At 41.1% G+C, this 20,348-nt stretch overlaps 1 protein-coding gene across 5 annotated transcripts in view; it reads right to left on the bottom strand.

Annotated features, from left to right (window-relative positions):
* LOC121874707 (serine/arginine repetitive matrix protein 2-like) overlaps positions 1–15,745 on the bottom strand; it is a gene marked incomplete at its 5' end in the record, with an annotated part of 128,066 nt that extends 112,321 nt beyond the window's left edge. For 4 of the 5 annotated variants that reach the window (XM_042378963.1, XM_042378964.1, XM_042378966.1 and 1 more), the window contains 6 exon segments: positions 2,631–2,786; positions 7,019–7,306; positions 8,171–8,289; positions 9,456–9,547; positions 12,532–12,721; positions 13,351–15,745. In XM_042378963.1, the coding sequence (XP_042234897.1) occupies positions 2,631–2,786; positions 7,019–7,306; positions 8,171–8,289; positions 9,456–9,547; positions 12,532–12,721; positions 13,351–15,745 (3,240 nt within the window). 5 annotated transcript variants of the gene reach the window in all.
* Positions 15,746–20,348: the final 4,603 nt, after the last annotated feature.

Genomic DNA, 20,348 nt, shown 5'->3' with positions numbered 1-20,348 from the left:
GATACTGGCTGTGGTTGATGTTTGTGTCCTCATACAATGCCATAACCATTTGAATACCGGTATGGCACTCCTCAACCCTTAACTTTCTTTTTGTCACTATTGTATATACTACCCCATGTGGGTCCCTGTCGAATTATTACCACGGTAGCCCCCTACCTAGCGTGAACCCAAACTGTATTTGATTAATGTCCTATCTCCATCTTATCAATTTCTCAATCACTCTTTCCACAACTATCATAACCTGACCAAACAGCTTTAGGCCTCTGTAGTTTCCACATTCAAGGGCATCACTTTTATTCTTGTCAGTCCTGTGCAGTACTGTATTCACAATCACTCTTCTGCCAGTCAGCTGGAATAATACCATTCACTGAATCATAATTGCACGAGTCAATTCACTTACCACTGTCAAGCCACCATCGACTGATGTTTTCAACTTTTCTGCAACTATTCCAAAGCTACCAGCAGCCTTCATTTAGTCAATAATTTTCTTCACCAATTCACTTTGAATCCTTGGGCATAGACCTTGTACTGGTTAACTATTCCACTCAAATTCCCAATTCAGCAGACATTTGTAATATTTTCTCCAAGTATCTTTAATTTCCTCATTACCAACAACCACGTCCTTGTTTCTACTCATTATTTATCTTGACTGTATTCTGTATACTTCACCCCTAGCATCAGAACTACTCAACTTATCCACCAATGTATCCTATTCATGCTTCTTAGTACTGTATTGTAAATATCACTTCTATCCCTGTGCTTGGCCTCTAGATACTGAACTCTTATTTATCACCACATATCTATGCCACATACAATCTTCTTTTCTCCTTTATCAATCTATCCAATTCATCATTCCATGAACATGTTAATGCATGCTTTGCTTTCATCCAGCCACAGACCCTGTCAACACCATTTAACAGACTATCATTTAATGTGGCTCAGCAACTCGATACACTACCCTTCACACTGTCAATGACTGTTTCCACTCTCCTCAGCTCAGTATACTGTAGTATCGTTCCATTACATTCGGTTCCTTGAATTTTCATGATCTCCTTCAGAAAACAAACACCTAATTTTTCTCTTTTAATAGCAACAAGTCAACAACAAGCAGTCTAAGCTGCTAGGCACATTCTTCCCTGGCTATCACCTTACATTCCTAACAAGCTTCCTGACAGATTTCCTGACAAGTGTGTTATCAATACTGTATGGATATTTTACTCACAAGTGATCAGCCCACTTACCTTCTTCTTAAACAATGTGTTGCATAAAACTTTATTCAATGCATCCCCAAACTCAAGAACAGTACTACAGTATTCTTTTACCTTCAGTATTCCTTATTCTAAAACCTTTTCCACCATGCACATCTTCATATCCTGATGTGTTCACCGACATAGCCATGCAAGTCACCACCCAATTTCCCTTTCAACAAGCTCTGATACTTGTCCTTTTCTTCCTTACTTAGCCCAACTTGTAAGGCACATCCAGATACAACAGATACTGCCAGATTCTTGCCTACCGGTTGCTTCAAAACCAAAATTCTTGCATTCAGTTTTTAACACCTGATCCAAAATCACTCCCTTTAATTCTTACCAGTATTATAACCAACAGTGTTGATTCTCCTTTCTGCCTAATTTCCTGTATAATGCAGATATCCACCTTTCAATGGCTCAATATCTCAACAACCTCACCCACTCTTCCTTGTAAAGTGCCAACATTCAGACTTCCAACTGTAAACCCAGCTATTGTCAGGTTGCTCCACTTCGCTTCCATTTTATTTTGTAGGTACAGTACAGCGTGTGGATGGCTTGTGTGTAACAGGTTTACTTAGGACTATGGGCTGTACTGTCATATTCAAGTAATGTTTGGAGATGGGTATCAAACCACAGCTCATCACCACAAACACAGGTACTGGTGCATTAGCGATCCCGATGCCTAGAACCAACCCAGCAGCAAAGACCAGGGGAAAGACACTGCTCTGGTGTCTTAGTTGCCATCAAGCAAATTTGAAACAGGTTTCATGGCTGGATACCCTTTCTATTGCCAACTCACATTTACAGACATATTGTAAAATCATCTCAGTTTGGGCAGGAATATTCTTCTCCACTTGTTCAAATTCTGACTACAACTATCCTACTTCCAATGTTATGCAGTACCTTTTTTGTGATCTTTGATAGCTTCCTCCAATTTGGACTAACAATCGGTGTAATATGGTACTGTACACAGAACAGACCATCTTTATCATTGGCTCCCAATGAAGAGAGCAGTGTGTTTGAATGTACAGTAATGCTCAACCACACATTTTAGAATGGTTTGATAAACAACTATGAACATACAGTATAATATAATGAGAGATCCAGAGTTATACATACAGTACCACAGTTAAAGAAAAACTTCTTTTTTTTTTGCTTTTCCATATCATAACTGCAGCCTGGAGATCACAAAAGCTAAATTCCATTCGCCAAAAAAAAATAAGCACATAAGTATGCAGAAAGGCTCTCACACACAGAATCTACACTACACAACCAAAGCTCTTACCAGTAAGCGAAAACTGGATATAATTCCCGTAAAAGACTGATGACATCTAACACAAAATCTTAAAACATATATACAGTACTGTATACTGTACATACCTCGTACTGGATCTGAAGAATATTCCTCATCAGGCTCATTGAGTGAAGTCTTTCTACTCCCAGGACGTCGTCTTGGTGAAGAGCCAGGAGTCAGACCCTGCATCACCTCTGCAGCATTCCTTAACACAGCATCACGAGCAGCACGGAAACCACTCGCTGATTTTAAAGGACATATTAGCACCGGGCCAAAGAATGAGAGCCGGTAAGTTGAACAGAATGTAAATATTTCCCTGTTGTTGTCTACTTCTTAGAGCTCAATTATTGTAATGCAAAACTCTGACAAAGACGACTCAAAAATGACACAATACAATACTGTAAAGTTGAAAATTATAGCAAAAAAAATCAAAATTTGTTTATTTTGTGTGTTGTGTATGTCTGTGGACATGCACACCACTGTGTGTACAGTAAATGTGTGTACTATTAGGAAAAATTAACTGATAGACTCATACAGCAAACACACCAGAAATATTTAGTAATCAAAAGTAAGAACATGACCTTTGAAATTCTTATCAAAACTACTCTTTAAACATGAATGTTGTCCAATCACTGTTTCTTTCGTCACAGAAGCACAGTATTTTTATTAGTCTTATTATTATGAGAACGATATTCACCATAATTTTCTTTCTAGTGTAAGAATCACGTTTCATTTCCAATTTTGAATCAGATCCAGAAAAAAGCTTTCTCAATCCAATTTCTAGTTTGCCTACTGGGTAACATTACAGTACAGTATTTACACTCCCGTTCTTGACAATTCTTTAAAATCTTTCCCAGCTTATATACTTGATATAAATTTGACTACAGTACAGTACAGTATTGCAAAAGGGCTGATTGAAATAATTAGAGATTAATTGGTATTTCTCCTCTGCCATTTGGCCATGTCAATTTATGGTAATTCATAGCCATACCCTTATGGATATCCATGCATATTCTTCTTCAGTTACAGGATCTTGAAGCATGAATGAAGGTCTCAGTACCTGGGATTCATAGGATTCGACTTTTTTTTTTCACACAATCAAAACCGAAGTGGTACATGTATATCAGTGTTATGGCCAATTCCTTCTCCAACAATCATCTAAATGAAATGAAAGGCAGACATAGAAATGATATATCCCAGGAAACCCACAAAATGACTGGTACTGTACCTCCAACATAAAGAAGTTTCTGTTAAGGAGGGCAGGCATACCAGCACCTCATCATACCCAGGTAATATTGTATCTCAAAATACTTCATCCTGAGTTCCAGAAAGTAAAGTACAGTACAGCAAGGGTTGGGATACTTTTTTTTTTAACACGTGTACATTTGTCCAAGGTAAATGTACCTGGAAAAATACTATTACACTTGTTCTAAGATATTTCATATCAAACATTTAAGTCAGAACTATGGTAATCCAATTTAAATATTAAGTTATAGATCATATTAACAAGGAAATATATAGCGTAATATGCATTTTGAAACTAAAAACATGATTGATTGCAATAAACTTGTTCAAAATTTGTACATGTCTGAAACTTAAATTTTGATGTTGGACACTTGTCCACTGGCAGAAATGTGCTTGTCCTGGGTGTTAGGTGCTTGGATTCATACAACCCCAGCAAGTAGAGTAGAATGAAAACTGAAACATCAGAAATAATTTTAGAAGACAAGCTTACTGCCAAAGGTCAGGAAAAAATTAATAAGACAGATATTGTACTGTAGTATGAAGGAGAGTGGAACACACAGGAGATGGACAGATGCACGATAAGTGAAGTTGTGCAAAAAGATGGGTATAAATCAGATACTGTAGATATCTTGGGGCCTTGTTGAAGATGGAGAACAAAGATGTTACAACAGTTGGAAAGAATGAAAGACAGTAAATGAAGAAAGAGTGCATTTATTTTTAGTTCTTGCCACCCCATAATGTAGCAAGAAAGGGGCTTTGGGGAAAAAACCAATTGAAGATAAGCACCCCTACCCCAGCTTATTTAGTCTGTTGGATAAACACCATAATGCTACCTGAGGGGGGTTAGGTTATATTATGTTAGATAAGGTTAGGTTAGGTTAGCATTCAGGTGAAACTAGTTTGGGGGTAATCTTCATGTGATCTATAAATTAATGCCATCAGCAGTAGAATGGCGACTTATTTTATGCTGATGGCACATGCGGTAAGTATGAAACAGCATAATGTGGGCTGACAAAGTTTTTCTAAAGGAGGGATACAAAGTTCATACAGTGGACAGAGTTAGCAACATGAGAGACAGAGGTACAGGTATTGTGAAGGGAAAGACTGAGAAAGGAAAAAGACGTAACAGTTATGTGGTATTGATATATATAGAGAATGACTAAAAACTCTTTGTCTAAATTAAGTTAGTGTAAATAAATATAAAGAAAGACTGAAAGTAATATTACTAAACACTAAGGAATTATCAGAAAGAAAAATGTGGAAGAGGAACTAGAAAAATAAAAGTACTAGTGTACTGTAGTACATATGTTGTGGATGTGTTTTTTTTTCTGGACTGTCCTGCAATATTTCAGAAAAAGATTTATAGGGCACTTACTTATACTGTACTGTATATTAACTGACTGAAAAATTTAGTAAACTATGAAGACAAACAACTGAGTGCAGAATTTTGTAAACTATGAAGTTCAAAGAGATTTTTAATTATTTCATGTAAAAGAACAATTCTTCCCACTTCCAACATACAGTATAATCTTTCTCTACTGGGAATCAGTTTGTGATGAAGGACATTGATAATGACATGAAGGGTCAGTATACAGCACTACTGTTTTTCAATTATGAGCAAAATAAAAGGGGGGAGGAGGGAAGCAATGACGAAGACCTACCACTGGTTCAGTAATTTTCACTGCAATTTTATCTAACTTTTTGGGAATAATCTTTATGCGAGACTGTATGTTTATAGTTTTCTTTAAAAAAAATTATATTCCAAAAGCAATGCTGTACTTTACTATGACTACCCTGTACTAGTACAGTATCATGAATGACTAAGATGTACAGTGCTGTACAGGGGATTTCCATTATTTGTTTCCCCTTTATCCATCATGGGTCCAAAGTATATGCTAAGTCTAAGGAGTGAGCTTAAGTATGAGGGCAGAAAACATAGAACTTTATAGTGTAAAAAACTACAGTTTTCAAAAGTAATTAAAGGTACTGTACTTGTTTATTCTGTGTATGGCAGTTATAGAATACAGTGGCAACAAATTAGAACATTTAACCTAACCTTATGAAATTATTTTTTATCACTGATAAATAGAAATGTTCCCCCCCCCCCACCTATTCCATTAATTCTTACTGGAAATATTCCTGTTAGTTGTTTCAGTATTCATCCCAACTCTTAAGTACGAAACCTCTGTGAATAATGGGGACTCTCCCTATAGCAGATTTTGACTGGGAATAAAAACTGTAATAGACAATACAGAACAAAATTCTAATAGTTACAGTATATTGGACAACATTCACGGTACAATTAACGTATACGTATATACAGGTGTTCAATTCTGTAAAATGTGTTAGTAATCAACTTCTCTCTTTTTAGAAATGATAATACAGGTACTGTATATATAGTGTGCTATATACAGCATATAAATATAAATAAATACTTTTACAATTTTATAGAAATTTTACTTGAAGAGAATCCTATTTTGAGGGATTAATATGTACAATGATGAAAAAGTTCTAGTGTAGTATTGTAGTCATAAACACGGTGCATGACTTAACTGAACGATGAACGTGTGTACTGTACAATGGAGTCAATGTCTTATATGAGAGTTGTGTAACTGTTTTGGCTGCAGTGTAACATCTAATGAGATTTCTATAATAAATTATACCCCAATTTAAGTGTACTGGTATACTGTAGTCATTCCTGGTAATAGTACAGTATACTACTGTATAATAAATTAGATTGACTTTAGAACCACAAAAGATAAAAACAAAATACAGGATTCAAATTATATAAAAAAAAACAGTGAATGTTGATTTTAATGTGACAAAGAACTGGAATCAATATAACTTCCTAAATACAAGCTACAGTCATGCACTCCATAAAAGATGCATCATTACGAAAAAGGAAAAATTGTCCTGTAGAAAATGTCAATAGCAAATTAAGAAGAAGTATAATTGTTAAGTCAAGTCCATATATAAATTGTTAACTACTATTACCATGCACAATAATGCTCAACATATGCAACATGCCACTGTATACTTGATTCTGAAACTGCACTTGAGTCTAATGTTAAAAAGAAAACTATTTAAGCTTATACTAGTGGAAACAGGAGAAAAGTTCAGGTTTAAGTTATACTATTCAAGAGCAGTTTCAAAATAGAGTACTGGTAGAATGTATACAAGAAGCCACCATTCTGTCCAGTTGGGGGTGGGGGTGGGTGCTTGTTAGTACCTAGTTCCTGTTCCTCAGGGGTTCCTGTGGGGGTGCTGACGGCCTGGCTGTTAAGGGCATGTGCATGGGCCACCTCCTCCAGTGTCACCGGCTGTGTCTTGAAGCGTGCAGAACGGGAACGACGTCGTATGCCCTGGGCACCATCAAGAGGTGGAACTGCTCTACGCTCGTCATCCAGTCTCTTTGTCCAGAGGGCCACACGGGCACCCACACTTTTACTGCTGCTACTCTTGTCTGTGCTGTTTTGACTGCTACTAGTCTCTCCTTGTGTGCCACTCTTCCATGGCACTGGTTAGTGGAACACAGGAGTTCAAATTGGGCCAGGGCAGGTCAAGGGATATGGGGTTAGGCAAGTTAACCTCAAGGATGGGTTAGGTAGAGACAAGGCTTTTCAGCAACACGATTCATTCTCACTTAACAGTTGCTAGTTTTGGATGACTAAATGAACCACATTGATGGTAAAGCCATTCTCTAAAGTTAAGGGTAAAAGTGTTTTCTGCATATATATTTAAGTTTGATCCATATTCTTGTAATTTTATTTGTCTAATGTTAAATTACATCTAAATCTGTAAAATATATGAGCTTGTGTCCAAAATCATACCAAACCAAATGAGCATGCAATGTTTTGAATCAATTATGTTTTTGTTTTTTCACGTTTTGTTATTGTGGCTAAAGTCTTTTGAACTGGAAAGAATTTAAGTACAGTATTGTACAAAGTCAAATATATTATTCCAGATTGTGTTGATTGTCCAGGATGTTCATTATACATGTTTAGAATGGGATTATGTGCCATAGAGCAAACATTGGTATCAGCATAGGACAAGAGCTTCATTTTGCCAGTAACTCATGACATCACTGCTGGTGTTAGAGGCCACAGCTTAGCACAGTGGCTAGTGGTCGCCTGGCAGCCTAGGATAACACATGCACATGCAATCAAATATCAAGCTTTTCAGTGATCATCTGTGATCATTTGCAAATAGAGCACATGGGCTGGTGTGAAAGAGTGACACCTCCTTTATTTCTTTCCTCCTTTTTGTTAATACTGTACTGTACTGTATTTGCATTAATCTTTATTATCATTAACAAGTGAAGCTGTCACCTTTCTTTCCAACACATCAAGCTGTAAGCATGTTTCTGGAATACAGTACTCACGTGAGCCTCTACGTGGTGGGGCTGAATCTGAATCATGAGAGGCTGAAGCAGAATCTGAAGCATCAGCCAGCCTTGCAGCTTGGCTCACCTCATCATCTGTTACAGGCTGTGTTGCATGCCTGCCACACACAATAACAATATCAAAAATACATTGCAAAAATATATTCATTAATTCACTGTTAACAAAAACTTTATGAAAGAAGTTGTAAATCAGTAAAGTTCTTAAAGGGTAAACATTTTAATAATGCAATACTGTATAACATTACTGTTTGTTCATGTAAGTTGGTCCTATCTAAATCTACAATTCATTTATGACGTTCAGTACAGCAATTATTAGAATGTACATGGGAAATTACAAACCCTAATAGCATTAAGTTGACTTTGTGATTCAGGACCGATTATTGTTATGTACACTCGGTAAAAAAAAAGTATCTTTCAGGAGGGGTCCGATGAATTGTAACTGAACAATCCTGTTGTCTCGCTAGTGTCGGTAGGCATGATTGTGAGACATTTCCTACCTATTATGGTAGGCCTAATTTAGTTATTTCATTCAAAACATAAAATTAGTTCATTGGTGAATGACAATATGCCTCATGAGCCTTTATCAAAAACCTTCATTCGTGGTGTCATTTTGTTTCCTACAAGAATTGTAAAGATACTTTTTTACTGAGTGTAAATGCATTTAATTTTGGAATGTAAACAAGCATTACAGTGCACTGGTTTAAAATGATTGAAGATACATTGTAACTAGTGCAAGAACTAATGAACTGTATGTGAAAGCTTAGTGCTATGGCAGTGACAGAAGACCATCACAATCTATTACTGTAGTTGTTTTATTCTTAATGATAAGCATCATGTTTTATTGCAGTGTACTATACTCTAATAGATACTTTACTTGAGTGAATAAAGAGGATTTCTAAAATTTTAACCTACTAAGTGCCAATAGAAAGAATAGCGCTGCAATGAATATTACAGGACTTCACAAGATCTACAATTACGCAAAAAAATACCAGTTTTCTTACATTTCAAAGAAGTTCGCTATCTGCTCAAATCTAGGAAAATGACATAAATCTTATTATTTCTAATGTGAAACATCTCAGCACATTGACTATTGTTTTTAGAAGTTTCTACGTAAGTATTGATATACATGCAGTACCTGTATATTTAAAAACTAGACAAAATATCATCAGATCTACACTTTTTTTATTTGATATTAAAAATTTAGAAGAATATTAAGGAGTTAATAGAACTATATTCAAAAGAAAAAATATTTATATTTATGTACCTGGTTCCCCGGTCTCTTCTGCTGGTGAAACGAGCACTACGACTGGGAACAGCAGGAGCACTGTCAGGCACACTCTTCTGTTCACGCTCCAACTGAAAATATTCCATGAATTTTAAATTCCATTTTAAGTCCAATAAGAGAATCAAAGTTACAAAAGTAAACATACAGCACTGTATAGTGAATTCTCTATTTCTACAGTCTTCAAGTTCACATACCGGTAATGGACATACAGTGTTGGACTGTGAAAAACAATCAAGACCATTATTTTTCATTCCATGCTACCTTCATCAGGTTCACTGGGATCAAACCAGCAATAAAACAGAGCACGAATTGCTTTACTATAAAGTGAATTAACACCAGCCTTTGAATAATATGATTAGGGAATTTACACAATTGCCTTACTACTGTATACTGTATATACGAGCAGTACTGTACACAGTTCAGCATTTGTTATGTACAGTACATATGTTATCTTGAAATACTTTTTCGGAAGACTTCTTGAAAGCAGACATTTTCATATGTACGTAATGCCATATGTTGTAACTGTTAGGGTCTGCCAAGAAAATGATGTCAAGACATTGGCTGATGAATTTTTCATGTGGAAACAACATTTATGTGAAAAGAGCTTGTAAAATAAAGTTCTGCATTTGTTCATTGTGTTAATGTGAATTGAATCATTAACCCACATATTAATACAATGTACAGTACCTGTAATGTACTATACTGTACACTGTATATGCAGTATGTGCATGTGTACTATACATGCATGTGTGTGTGTGGCGGGGGGGGGGTAAATTCATCTTCAATTCAATTACAGTACTGAGGTTTCAATGTCAATATCTCATTATACTGTTTCCTCTTATGTGCACTGATATATTTTAATCAAGTAAAGTTAGTTTAACTAGAGGCCATAAACATGAAATGAAACCAACAATAATATTACTGTATTCTTTTTTATACTATGGCTTCTCACACACTAATATAAAATTTACATCCTAAACCTTGAAAACTGGCACAAAAAACACAGCCAATATACTCATTAGCCATTGTATCAGAGATGTAGTTATGACCAATACTGAGATCACAAGTGAGGAATTTCGTATTTTTAGCCTTGGTGGATGACCTGAAGATGAACCCCCAGATAGTTTCAGGGTGGCTAAGTTTGGGGGGAGGGAGGGGGGGGGACTCTTCAGGCGAGGACTCAAGGGCTAATTTTCAGGCAATCCATAAAGACTAAAATTATGAAATGTCTCGTTCGTGGTTGTCTGTCTTGACTACATTATTGTTATGTATATACAGTATAGTCTCGGTTTACGCGGTCAATCAAACCTGTGGAGGTCCACGTAAAACGAGAAACGTGTAAACGAAATAACAGAACATATGGGATTAATTGAAATAGAGACTGGGCCGACCCCCAGACTACCCTTTTTCCGACACAATACGTACGTTGTAGTAAAAAGAACATCTTAATTTTATGATGGTATGCACACAATTAATATTTAAGAGAAATATCAATAATATTAGGTTTTTTAACACTCACGTTAGTAGAAGAGATGGCTGGGTACACGGGAATGGGGGGTTGGTTCCGAGGCAGAGGGCAGATTATTGGCCCTCACCTGTATCACTTGTATCAAATGTATCACTATCCACCACAGAGGCTTGCAGGGCCTCTTTGTCAAACCCCTCAAAGTCCATATCCTCACTATCACTGACTTGGTCTGGCTGTGGTGGGTGGCGGGTGAAGAACTCAGTAATGTTTTGTTGACTGGGCGACCTAGTGCGCACCCTGCCCGCGCCGCTTCCCACATAAATGATGGAATGTACCGCGTAACTAATAATTGCCGGTCTGGCCAGGTGCCGCGTAAATGACCAACCGCGTAAAGGAAATCCGCGTAAATCGAGACTATACTGTACAGTATTACAGTAATAATACTGTACAACCATTTCATTCAATAAACTAATCGTATATAGTAAGCAAATATTTAATCAATGAGATACTGTACCAGGGTATATTTTATGAGCTGAGATTTATATGAAATATGTACATAAGTGTGAAAGTAAGTCCCACTGGTCAGATGGCTCATTAGAGGCAGTGTAGATATACGATACTGCAAACTAAGCCTCTTAGTTATATATTGGTAGTATTACCAGTAACTCAGGTACTGTACCCCTACACAAATGTAACAATTCTAAGCATCATCAAATACAACCTTCATGGTGTAAATTTCAAATAGGTGTAAGTTTCAATATCATATACAGTAAGCAGTACAGAACAGAACTGTAACATCCATTCCATAACCTGCACAGGTTATGGGTGTTATTGGAAGTGCATTTGGCATTGAATGAAGTGTAAAAAGTCATGAGATGTAAATTAAAAACACATGGAAAGGGTCCGACTAATTACCCAAATGTACCCAAATGTACCCAAATATAGCCGGAATGAAGTCAAATAATGGTCCTAGATGAATAAATCGGACTGCCAATCACTTCTCGACTAGTATTTGGTGTCACAAAGTCACAAAAAATTGGTAAACTTAATTTAATCTGAGTTAATAGATCGAGTGCATGTACCTAACCTAACCTAACCTAACCTCGACTAGTATTTGGTATCACGAAGTCACAAAAAATTGGTAAACTTAATTTAATCTGAGTTAATAGATCAAGTGCATGTACCTAACCTAACCTAACCTAATCTAACCTAACCTAACACAACACAACTCAGATTAAATTAAGTTTACCAATTTTTTTTTTACTTTATGACACCAAATAATAATCGAGAAGTGATTCACAACCCGAATTACCCTTGTACGACCATCATTTGTCTTCATTGCAGCTACATTTGGGTACATTAGGGTAATTCCTCGCTCCGTCGGTACATGCACGCGATCTATTAACTCAGATTAAATTAAGTTTACCAATTTTTTTTTACTTTCTGACACCAAATACTAGTCGAGAAGTGATTGGCAGTCCGATTTATTCATCTAGGACCATTATTTGACTTCATTGCGGCTATATTTGGCTACATTTGGGTACATTTGGGTAATTAGTAGGACCGCATGGAAACGTATGTTCTTACTTGTGCAAAGAAGGCAGCTTTTTGTGATACTGAAGAAGGGGTGTCTGGGGTGATGTCACAGCCAGGAGACATGGCACAGTTGAAAGCTTCAACTACTGGACGGTCCAAAAATGCTTCATTAATGGCTTCTACACTGTCAGCAGGTGAGGAATCCGCTACCAGGCCAAAGGCACTGTTTCTTCGAGTATCCCTGAAAAAACAAATAAAAAAAACGTCTCTGAATACATATTACTGTAACAAAATAAGTGAATAGCACATCTTCATTGTTCTTCTTGAATTTAAGAATTTGTACAACTTTTCTGGGGATACAACAGTGATTGTGTACGTACCAAACAATCTCAACAGTATCTTGAATTCTGTCTTAAAAAAAAGGCTGAATCTTATCTCTATACAGCCTATTTATCACTGAGTATAAAAAATACAAGATACTGTACAGAGGAACCTGACTTTCCAGTAATCCTCAATATGAGAAAGGGGTTTTAAGTTGTGAACAAGGACATAACAAGGACATTTTTTTTTACTTCATATTTATATTACTGTAATATGGGAAACAAGAGATAAGCTGTTCTTAATTATAAGAAACAATTTCAACAAAAGCCATAATAAACTGCTAACAATTATTGATGCTAAGATGCAAACATCCTTTGAAAAAATAATCCTAAGAGTTAAACATCAGAAAGTAGATATTTGAGACGTACAGAGACTGTACAGTACTTTTAATTTAAAGAAAAGTTACAAATACTCAATACATTAGTTTCTTATGCTGTTAATTAAAATTGTAATACTGAACTAATCTAACATTACTACTTGTCACCCTACCTCTCCTTGTCAGTGGGTGTCGGAGAACGGTCAAGGAAGGACGGCATAACCTTGGGCCTAGCGCCAGGGCTTCGGGTAGGAGTCGGGGAGCGTTGTGGGGGAAGAGGTTCCTGTCGTGCTGCTTCCATGCCAGCAACTCTCTCAGCTACACTCAGTGGCCGCTCACTTGATCTGACAGATGATTCTTCTTTCTTTATCAGTGCCCCAAGGGATGGACTAACAGGCCGATTTGATGCATCGTTCTCCATGTCTTTTTCATCAGGACCTAATGATCTACGAGAACGCAGGATGGCTCCCAGTTCACTGTCCATCTGATCAAAACGGCCCGGTGAATGTGCTCCACGTTTCTTTAAAATTCCATGCGAGGGAGTAGCGGATGGTGCAGGAGGAGAGCGCCCTCTTATACGTATCACAGCCTCAGGGGCAGAGTCACTTCTTACTCTCACACTAGGCACTTCACCATCCACATCTTCCCCATCAGACACATGAAGTCTGAGTCTTACACCATCAGTTGTGTCCCGCCTCTTTAAAATTGGTCGTAACTCCCCTTCTCCTTCACTATCACAACGAGGTGACCTTTTGAGGATAGGGTTTGGTGATATGACACCTTCTGCACGATCAAGGTCCTCTCTACTGCGTCCACCCTTAAGGATTGAGCGAGGTCTATCGTCAAGCTCGTCATCGGTGGACGATTTTTTCTTCAATATAGGTCTTGGTTCAAAGTGATCAAGCTCTTCTATGCTACTCTTCTTTTTTAGGATAGGCCTTGGCTCGCCTTCTACCGTATCTATACTTGATGTGCGGGAACTCGTTTTACGTTTTAGTATGCTATGTGGTTCTGGTGTCGTAGGACGATCGATTGTAACATCCTCACGGGAAGAGCGGTGCTTGAGTATAGACTGTGGATCGGGAGAGTTAGTTCGTGGAGAATCTTCATCTAGCGAACAACGTCTTGAACCACGTTTGTTACTATGATGTTCAGGACTTCTTATTTGTGATGAGTCGGGAGAACAAAGATCTTCATCTTCATATCCTTCATGCTGAAGACCATGTACTACTTCTTCAGGAGGAGGATTTGCACTGTCATTGTTAAAGGCACCATGATCCGGGGGCCCTGAAGGTACAGCGGAGGCAGCAGTAACTTTTTCTTGCACTGCTACTTGGCTAACATCACGTTTAACATCTCTGTTCATTTCTTTTTCCATAGCCAACCGCTTACTTTCTTTACCACGTCCTTCAGAGCCCCCGACCCAGTTTTTCTGACCCGTGTCTGAAATAACACCCTTCATGGCAGTTGGAGCCTGTAGCCTGTCACTGCGTGTATCAGCTATACTAATATCTCGAGGCCGAACACTACCGCTGGAGTCTTTCCGGTTAGCATTCACGGTAAGATATTCCTCACACTCGTGAACTACACTGTCAGCACTGTCCTCGGGTGGGCTGGACTCTGGAGGTGGTGGTGGACTGTCATCAGCAAGACGGTCCACCCGCTCCATGGTCTCTCTTGCTCGAGCTGTGAGCGCCTCCAAGCGACTACTCATAACTTCTTCAGAGTTGATGGTGGCGCCAGGTGTTGACGCTGTTGGTGAAGAAGAGGCTCCAGAAGCCTCAAGATCTGAACCTCCAGGGGTTAATGGATCACTCTGCTTCCCAGAGTAACTGGACTCAATTTTCAAATTCATGTCTGATTTTGAGAGTCTATCTCCCTTCCTGGGTCGTTGTTGAAGTTCTCGGAAGATGTTCTCGGGTTTCGTTTCGTCACGCTTCTCCCGACGAGCTGCCATAAAACATGTGCCAGTATCGTTAGGCTTCCTGAGAGATGAACGAATATTAGCGGGTCTCAGTCCTTCAGGGGCTAGTGGTGGCTTCTCGAGCACCACAGATGATGGCCTGGAGTTAGGGGGAGTGTTGACCACCCCTGGGGAAGCTAGTCCAGTCGTATCTTTAGGCCGCAGTACATCAGGGATTTCAGGTTTCCGCAGCGGTGCTAGTTTGGGCGGCACCTTCCGCACCGTCCCTTCTTCAGTCTCGGAGCGTTCCCCGAGAGAGCTGTTCACTCGGCGAGTTTCAGTGGACCGAGACTCACCTTCTTGTGCAAACCTTGAGCGTGAGTCGAGAGTGGAGGGCGCCGAGTGTGTTGTGTCGTGGGGTAGGGCTGGCTGGATGGGCTGGAAAGTATGGGCTGGGGCAGTGGGCTGTGGGGACGGGTGGCGGCGTGTGGGCGGCGGCGAGGGCTGGGCGGGCGGATGGGTGGGCGGGCTGGTTGGGGGCGTGAGGCGCGACACCACATGACGCACCACGTCAGGAGTTTTGAGAGGCTCAGCTCCGGCTACAGAGAGGCCGCCGCTCACGGGCGACGCCGGGCCACGACGACGCCGACGCCTTGGGGTCTCTTCTGAAACACAAGAAAAGCATCTGTTACTACACATATCGTTTACGGCCATTGTTTAACAGACTAATCATGAACATCCCGCTGTTACGGTGGGAATAAGAGGATTTGGAAGAAATAAAAATTTAAATACTGCAACACTTACTGACTTAAAACAAAGATAAAGAGATAATGAAATAATCGGACTAACATCCTCTGGTACATACAAAATCTTGCCAATTAATAAGAGCCACTTCCAATATATATATTGTAATCGCTCATAGGAGCGACTTTGGTTTGTGCAGGACAATAAAGACCCTTGTCGTTGACGTGTTGAGTATAATTGGGTCAAAACCTGTTGAACACAATTCACATATAACAACTGCAGGTACATCAGGACACACAGTTTGAGCTTATTTTTTAAGATTTACCACTTGAGAACGTAAACATCGTCGACTCTCCCACTAAAAAAAGGCCATGAATTCAAGGCACTATGACTTTTGTCTTATATCTTCTCTGTTAACACCAATTAGCGACAGCGGGAATAACCTGTTTCTCGATTTTTAATTTCATGGTTATCACTTTTATGTATCTTTCGAGTGTGGAGCAACTAACAACAAGGGTTACATACAGTACAACCTTTAATACTTAACAGTGTAGTACCGCCCACTCACGTGCATATTTAGTTATAAGTTATGGCTTTCAAGGACGATTTTTTATCACTAATGCATGGCTGAGAAGTCGACCTGTTTGTTAGAGCTAACTTAAAAAGTTCATAAAAAGATGTACAGTCTCTAAATGACATTTCCATTAATGGGTAACGCTTACCCTGAAGGTGTAAAACTAAACGACAGCAGTTGGGTGTTGTTGTAGCCTCCGCCCGCCAGGGATGTGAAGCTAAGAGACCTCAGTTAATCAGCAAAAACTGCTCGTCGCTCCCCGAGATCTATTGTGGAATTTTGAGGATTTGTGTGTTGGGTGAATGTCGAGCAGGTAGCGAGTAGATGAGCTGTAGTGTGCGGGGCAGCAGTGTAATGCGAGCAAAGTGAATTCCGAGTAAAAGTGTTGACAGTGATTGGGAGAAGGAAGGTGTCCACAATATAATTAGCTTTCGACTGAGATACATATTGTGGATAGGTATTATTTCCATATCAGATAAAAATGTTCACCTCCACCAGCGTATGACTGACAGAAGATACACGTGTTTATCATACAGTACAGAAAATCAATGCACATTTTAACCCTGGTCTGAAGGAAAATATGAAGGTATAGGTCAAGGAACATCAAGACTGTACACAAGTGTATCAATACACGAGAGAAACATGTAAATGTATCTGTTACAGTGGAAGAGAGATGTGTACATGTAGTGTCCTCACACCCCGGCCTAACACGAGTGCCTCATCATTAGTGGTGAGGGAGGGAGGTGTGAGGCCAAGCGTGAGACCAGATTGGAGGTGTTGTGTTGCCCACGCCCATAGTCGACGTCTGGCCTCGTCACGCCCACGCCTACGCGCCCATTTCCAAGGCCATACAGTCTTAATGCCCAAAGCGGAGGGGACAGACAGTGTTAGCGTACACACACTTCCTGCTTTGTCAGTCTTCCTCAATAAACTGAGCGAGTCAGACGCCCGCCCCTGACGACATAACTCGCCATGCTTTACTTATTCTAATAAGGGAAAATTACAACAAGTGGTAGTATTTTTTTTAATATTGTTTGTCACACCAAACTAAAATCACCAGAGTCTGTTATCAGCGGTAGAGACGAGACACTGGTGTGTAGCGTAGCCCTGTGCCAACAGTTCTACTGTGCTAACTTCTAGTTACGTCGCAGTCGAGGGAATATGTACAGGAGAGACCCCGAGGTGTATCAATCTGCTCAGTCTGGCGGCCTCACTAGGCCGACTACACTGCTGACGACGGTGTGCAAGTGACCAAACCTGAGGACGCAAAGGCTGCTGCTTGTAGGACAAATCAAACTTTGCCTAAACCGTTACAAACCTTAACTTAATGCATCATTAGTAGTTAAGGAAACTTGGACAAATGGGATTTTATCTACTTTATTCAGTTATAGTTTGCGAATCTAGACTGCTACCGTGAAGTGGTTGGTGCTATGGTGCGCCCTGGTACATTACGCACGCCCGCTGACGCGCGCACACACACACGCGCGCACACACACACACACGCACACACACACACACTACGGAACGTACATCACAGAAGATATTAATCAACACACGGCACGGCCCACACAAACAACACAAAATATAAGAGGAGGGAAGAGGGAGAGGGCCGACGCGCCGTAGAAGACACCGCTGTGGGGAAGTTTACGCCACTCGGAGGAGACCCACCAAGAGCAATATGGGGTTACGGACCAGCAGCGTCACCCTCCGCAACCCACGGGGCATAAAACCTCCTGTGCATAGAAGGGAAATAATAGAACTGTCGAAATCTCCGCCAATCTCCTTTTTATAGGCGATAAAAAGTGTGTACGAGCCGGGAGAGACGCGAGGTGGGGGCCCAGGTGTTCGGGGCAACGAGGACAACTTCTCCAGTTCTGACGCCTAGGGAGGATCCTCGACCACGACCAGTGGGTGGCTGACGAGGGTTAGTTGGTGGGGTGGTTGGGTGAATGGCGGGGTGGTTGGGTGAATGGCGGGGCGGTTGGGTGAATGGTGGGGTGGTTGGGTGAATGGTGGGGTGGTTGGGTGAATGGCGGGTGGTTGGGGTGAATGGTGGGTGGTTGGGTGAATGGCGGGGCGGTTGGGTGAATGGTGGGGCGGTTGGGTGAATGGTGGGAGGTTGGGTGAATGGCAGGGTGGTTGGGGTGAATGGTGCATGGCATCGGCGAGGTTAAGGGAATGGTGGGGTGGTTGGGTGAATGGTGGGCGGTTGGGTGAATGGGTGGGGTGGTTGGGTGAATGGGGCAAAGGTGAATGGCGGGGGTGGTTGGGTGAATGGTGGGGTGGTTGGGTGAATGGTATGGCTGGGTGAATGGTGGGGAGGTTGGGGTGAATGGCAAGTGGTTGGGTGAATGGTAAGTGGTTGGGTGAATGGTGGGGGTTGGGGTGAATGGCGTGCGGTTGGGTGAATGGCGGGGTGGTTGGGTGAATGTGTGGGTGGTTGGGTGAATGGTGGGCGGTTGGGTGAACGGTGGGGAGGTTGGGTGAATGGCGGTGGTTGGGTGAATGGCGGGGGGTGGTTGCGAATGGTAAGTGGTTGGGTGAATGGTGGGTGGTTGGGTGAATGGCGGGCGGTTGGGTGAATGGTGGGTGGTTGGGTGAATGGTGGGCTGGTTGGGTGAATGGTGGGGAGGTTGGGTGAATGGCAGGTGGTTGGGTGAATGGTGGGGTGGTTGGGTGAATGGCGTAAGGTTGGGTGAATGGTGGGAGGCTGGGGTGAACGGCGGTGGTTGGGTGAACGGCGGGGTGGCTGGGTGAATGGCGGGTGGCTGTGTGAATGGTGGGCGGCTGGGTGAATGGTGGAAATGGGTGAATGGCGGGGTGGTTGGGTGAATGGTGGGGTGGTTGGGTGAATGGCGTATGGCTGGGTGAATGGTGGGAGGTTGGATGAATGGCGGGGTGGTTGGGTGAATGGTGGGGTGGTTGGGTGAATGGTGGGTGGTTAAGAATGGTGGGGGCGGTTGGGTGAATGGTGGGAGGTTGGGTGAATGGCGGGGTGGTTGGGTGAATGGTGGGGCGGTTGGGTGAATGGCGGGTATGGTGAATGGCGGGTGGTTGGGGTGAATGGTGGGGTGGTTGGGTGAATGGTGGGGTGGTTGGGGTGAATGGTGGGGTGGTTGGGTGAATAGTAGGGATGATTGGCTGAATAGTACGATGATTGGATGATTGCTGAATGGTAGGATGGTAGGGTGATTGACTGGAATGGTAGGTGATTGGCTGAATGGGTAGGGGTGATTACGAATGGTAGGCGGGATTGACTGAATGGTAGGGTGATTGACTGAATGGTAGGGTGATTGGCTGGAATGGTAGGGTGATTGACTGAATGGTAGGGCAATTGACAGTAGAATCAACACACTCCGGAGTGTTAGTATTTCACACTCTGTACTCTCAGTGTTAGTGCATTTACACCTGTACTCTCAGTGTTAGGCATTTCTACACTCTGTACCTCAGTGTTAGTACTCTACACCTGTACCTCAGTGTTAGTACTCACACCTGGTAGCCTCAGTGTTAGTACTCTACACATGTACCTCAGTGTTAGCATTTGCACCTGTACTCTCAGTGTTAGTACTCTACACCTGTACCTCAGTGCTAGTACTCTACACCTGTACCTTCAGTGTTAGTACTCTGCACCTGTACCCCAGTGTTAGTACTCTGCACCTGTACCTCAGTGTTAGTACTTTACACCTGTACCTCAGTGTTAGTACTCTACACCTGCACCTCAGTGTTAGTACTCTACACCTGTACCTCAGTGTTAGTACTCTACACCTGTACCTCAGTGTTAGTACTCTACACCTGTACCTCAGTGTTAGTACTCTACACCTGTACCTCAGTGTTAGTACTCTGCACCTGTACCTCAGTGTTAGTACTCTACACCTGTACATCAGTGTTAGTACTCTACACCTGTACCTCAGTGTTAGTACTCTGCACCTGTACCTCAGTGTTAGTACTCT

This window comes from Homarus americanus, unplaced genomic scaffold (genome assembly GCF_018991925.1).
Source record: "Homarus americanus isolate GMGI-L3 unplaced genomic scaffold, GMGI_Hamer_2.0 scaffold34360, whole genome shotgun sequence".
NCBI classification, from domain to species: Eukaryota; Metazoa; Arthropoda; class Malacostraca; order Decapoda; family Nephropidae; genus Homarus; species Homarus americanus.
Note: the sequence above shows the minus strand (reverse complement) of the source record. Positions and strands in the feature narration are given on the sequence as shown.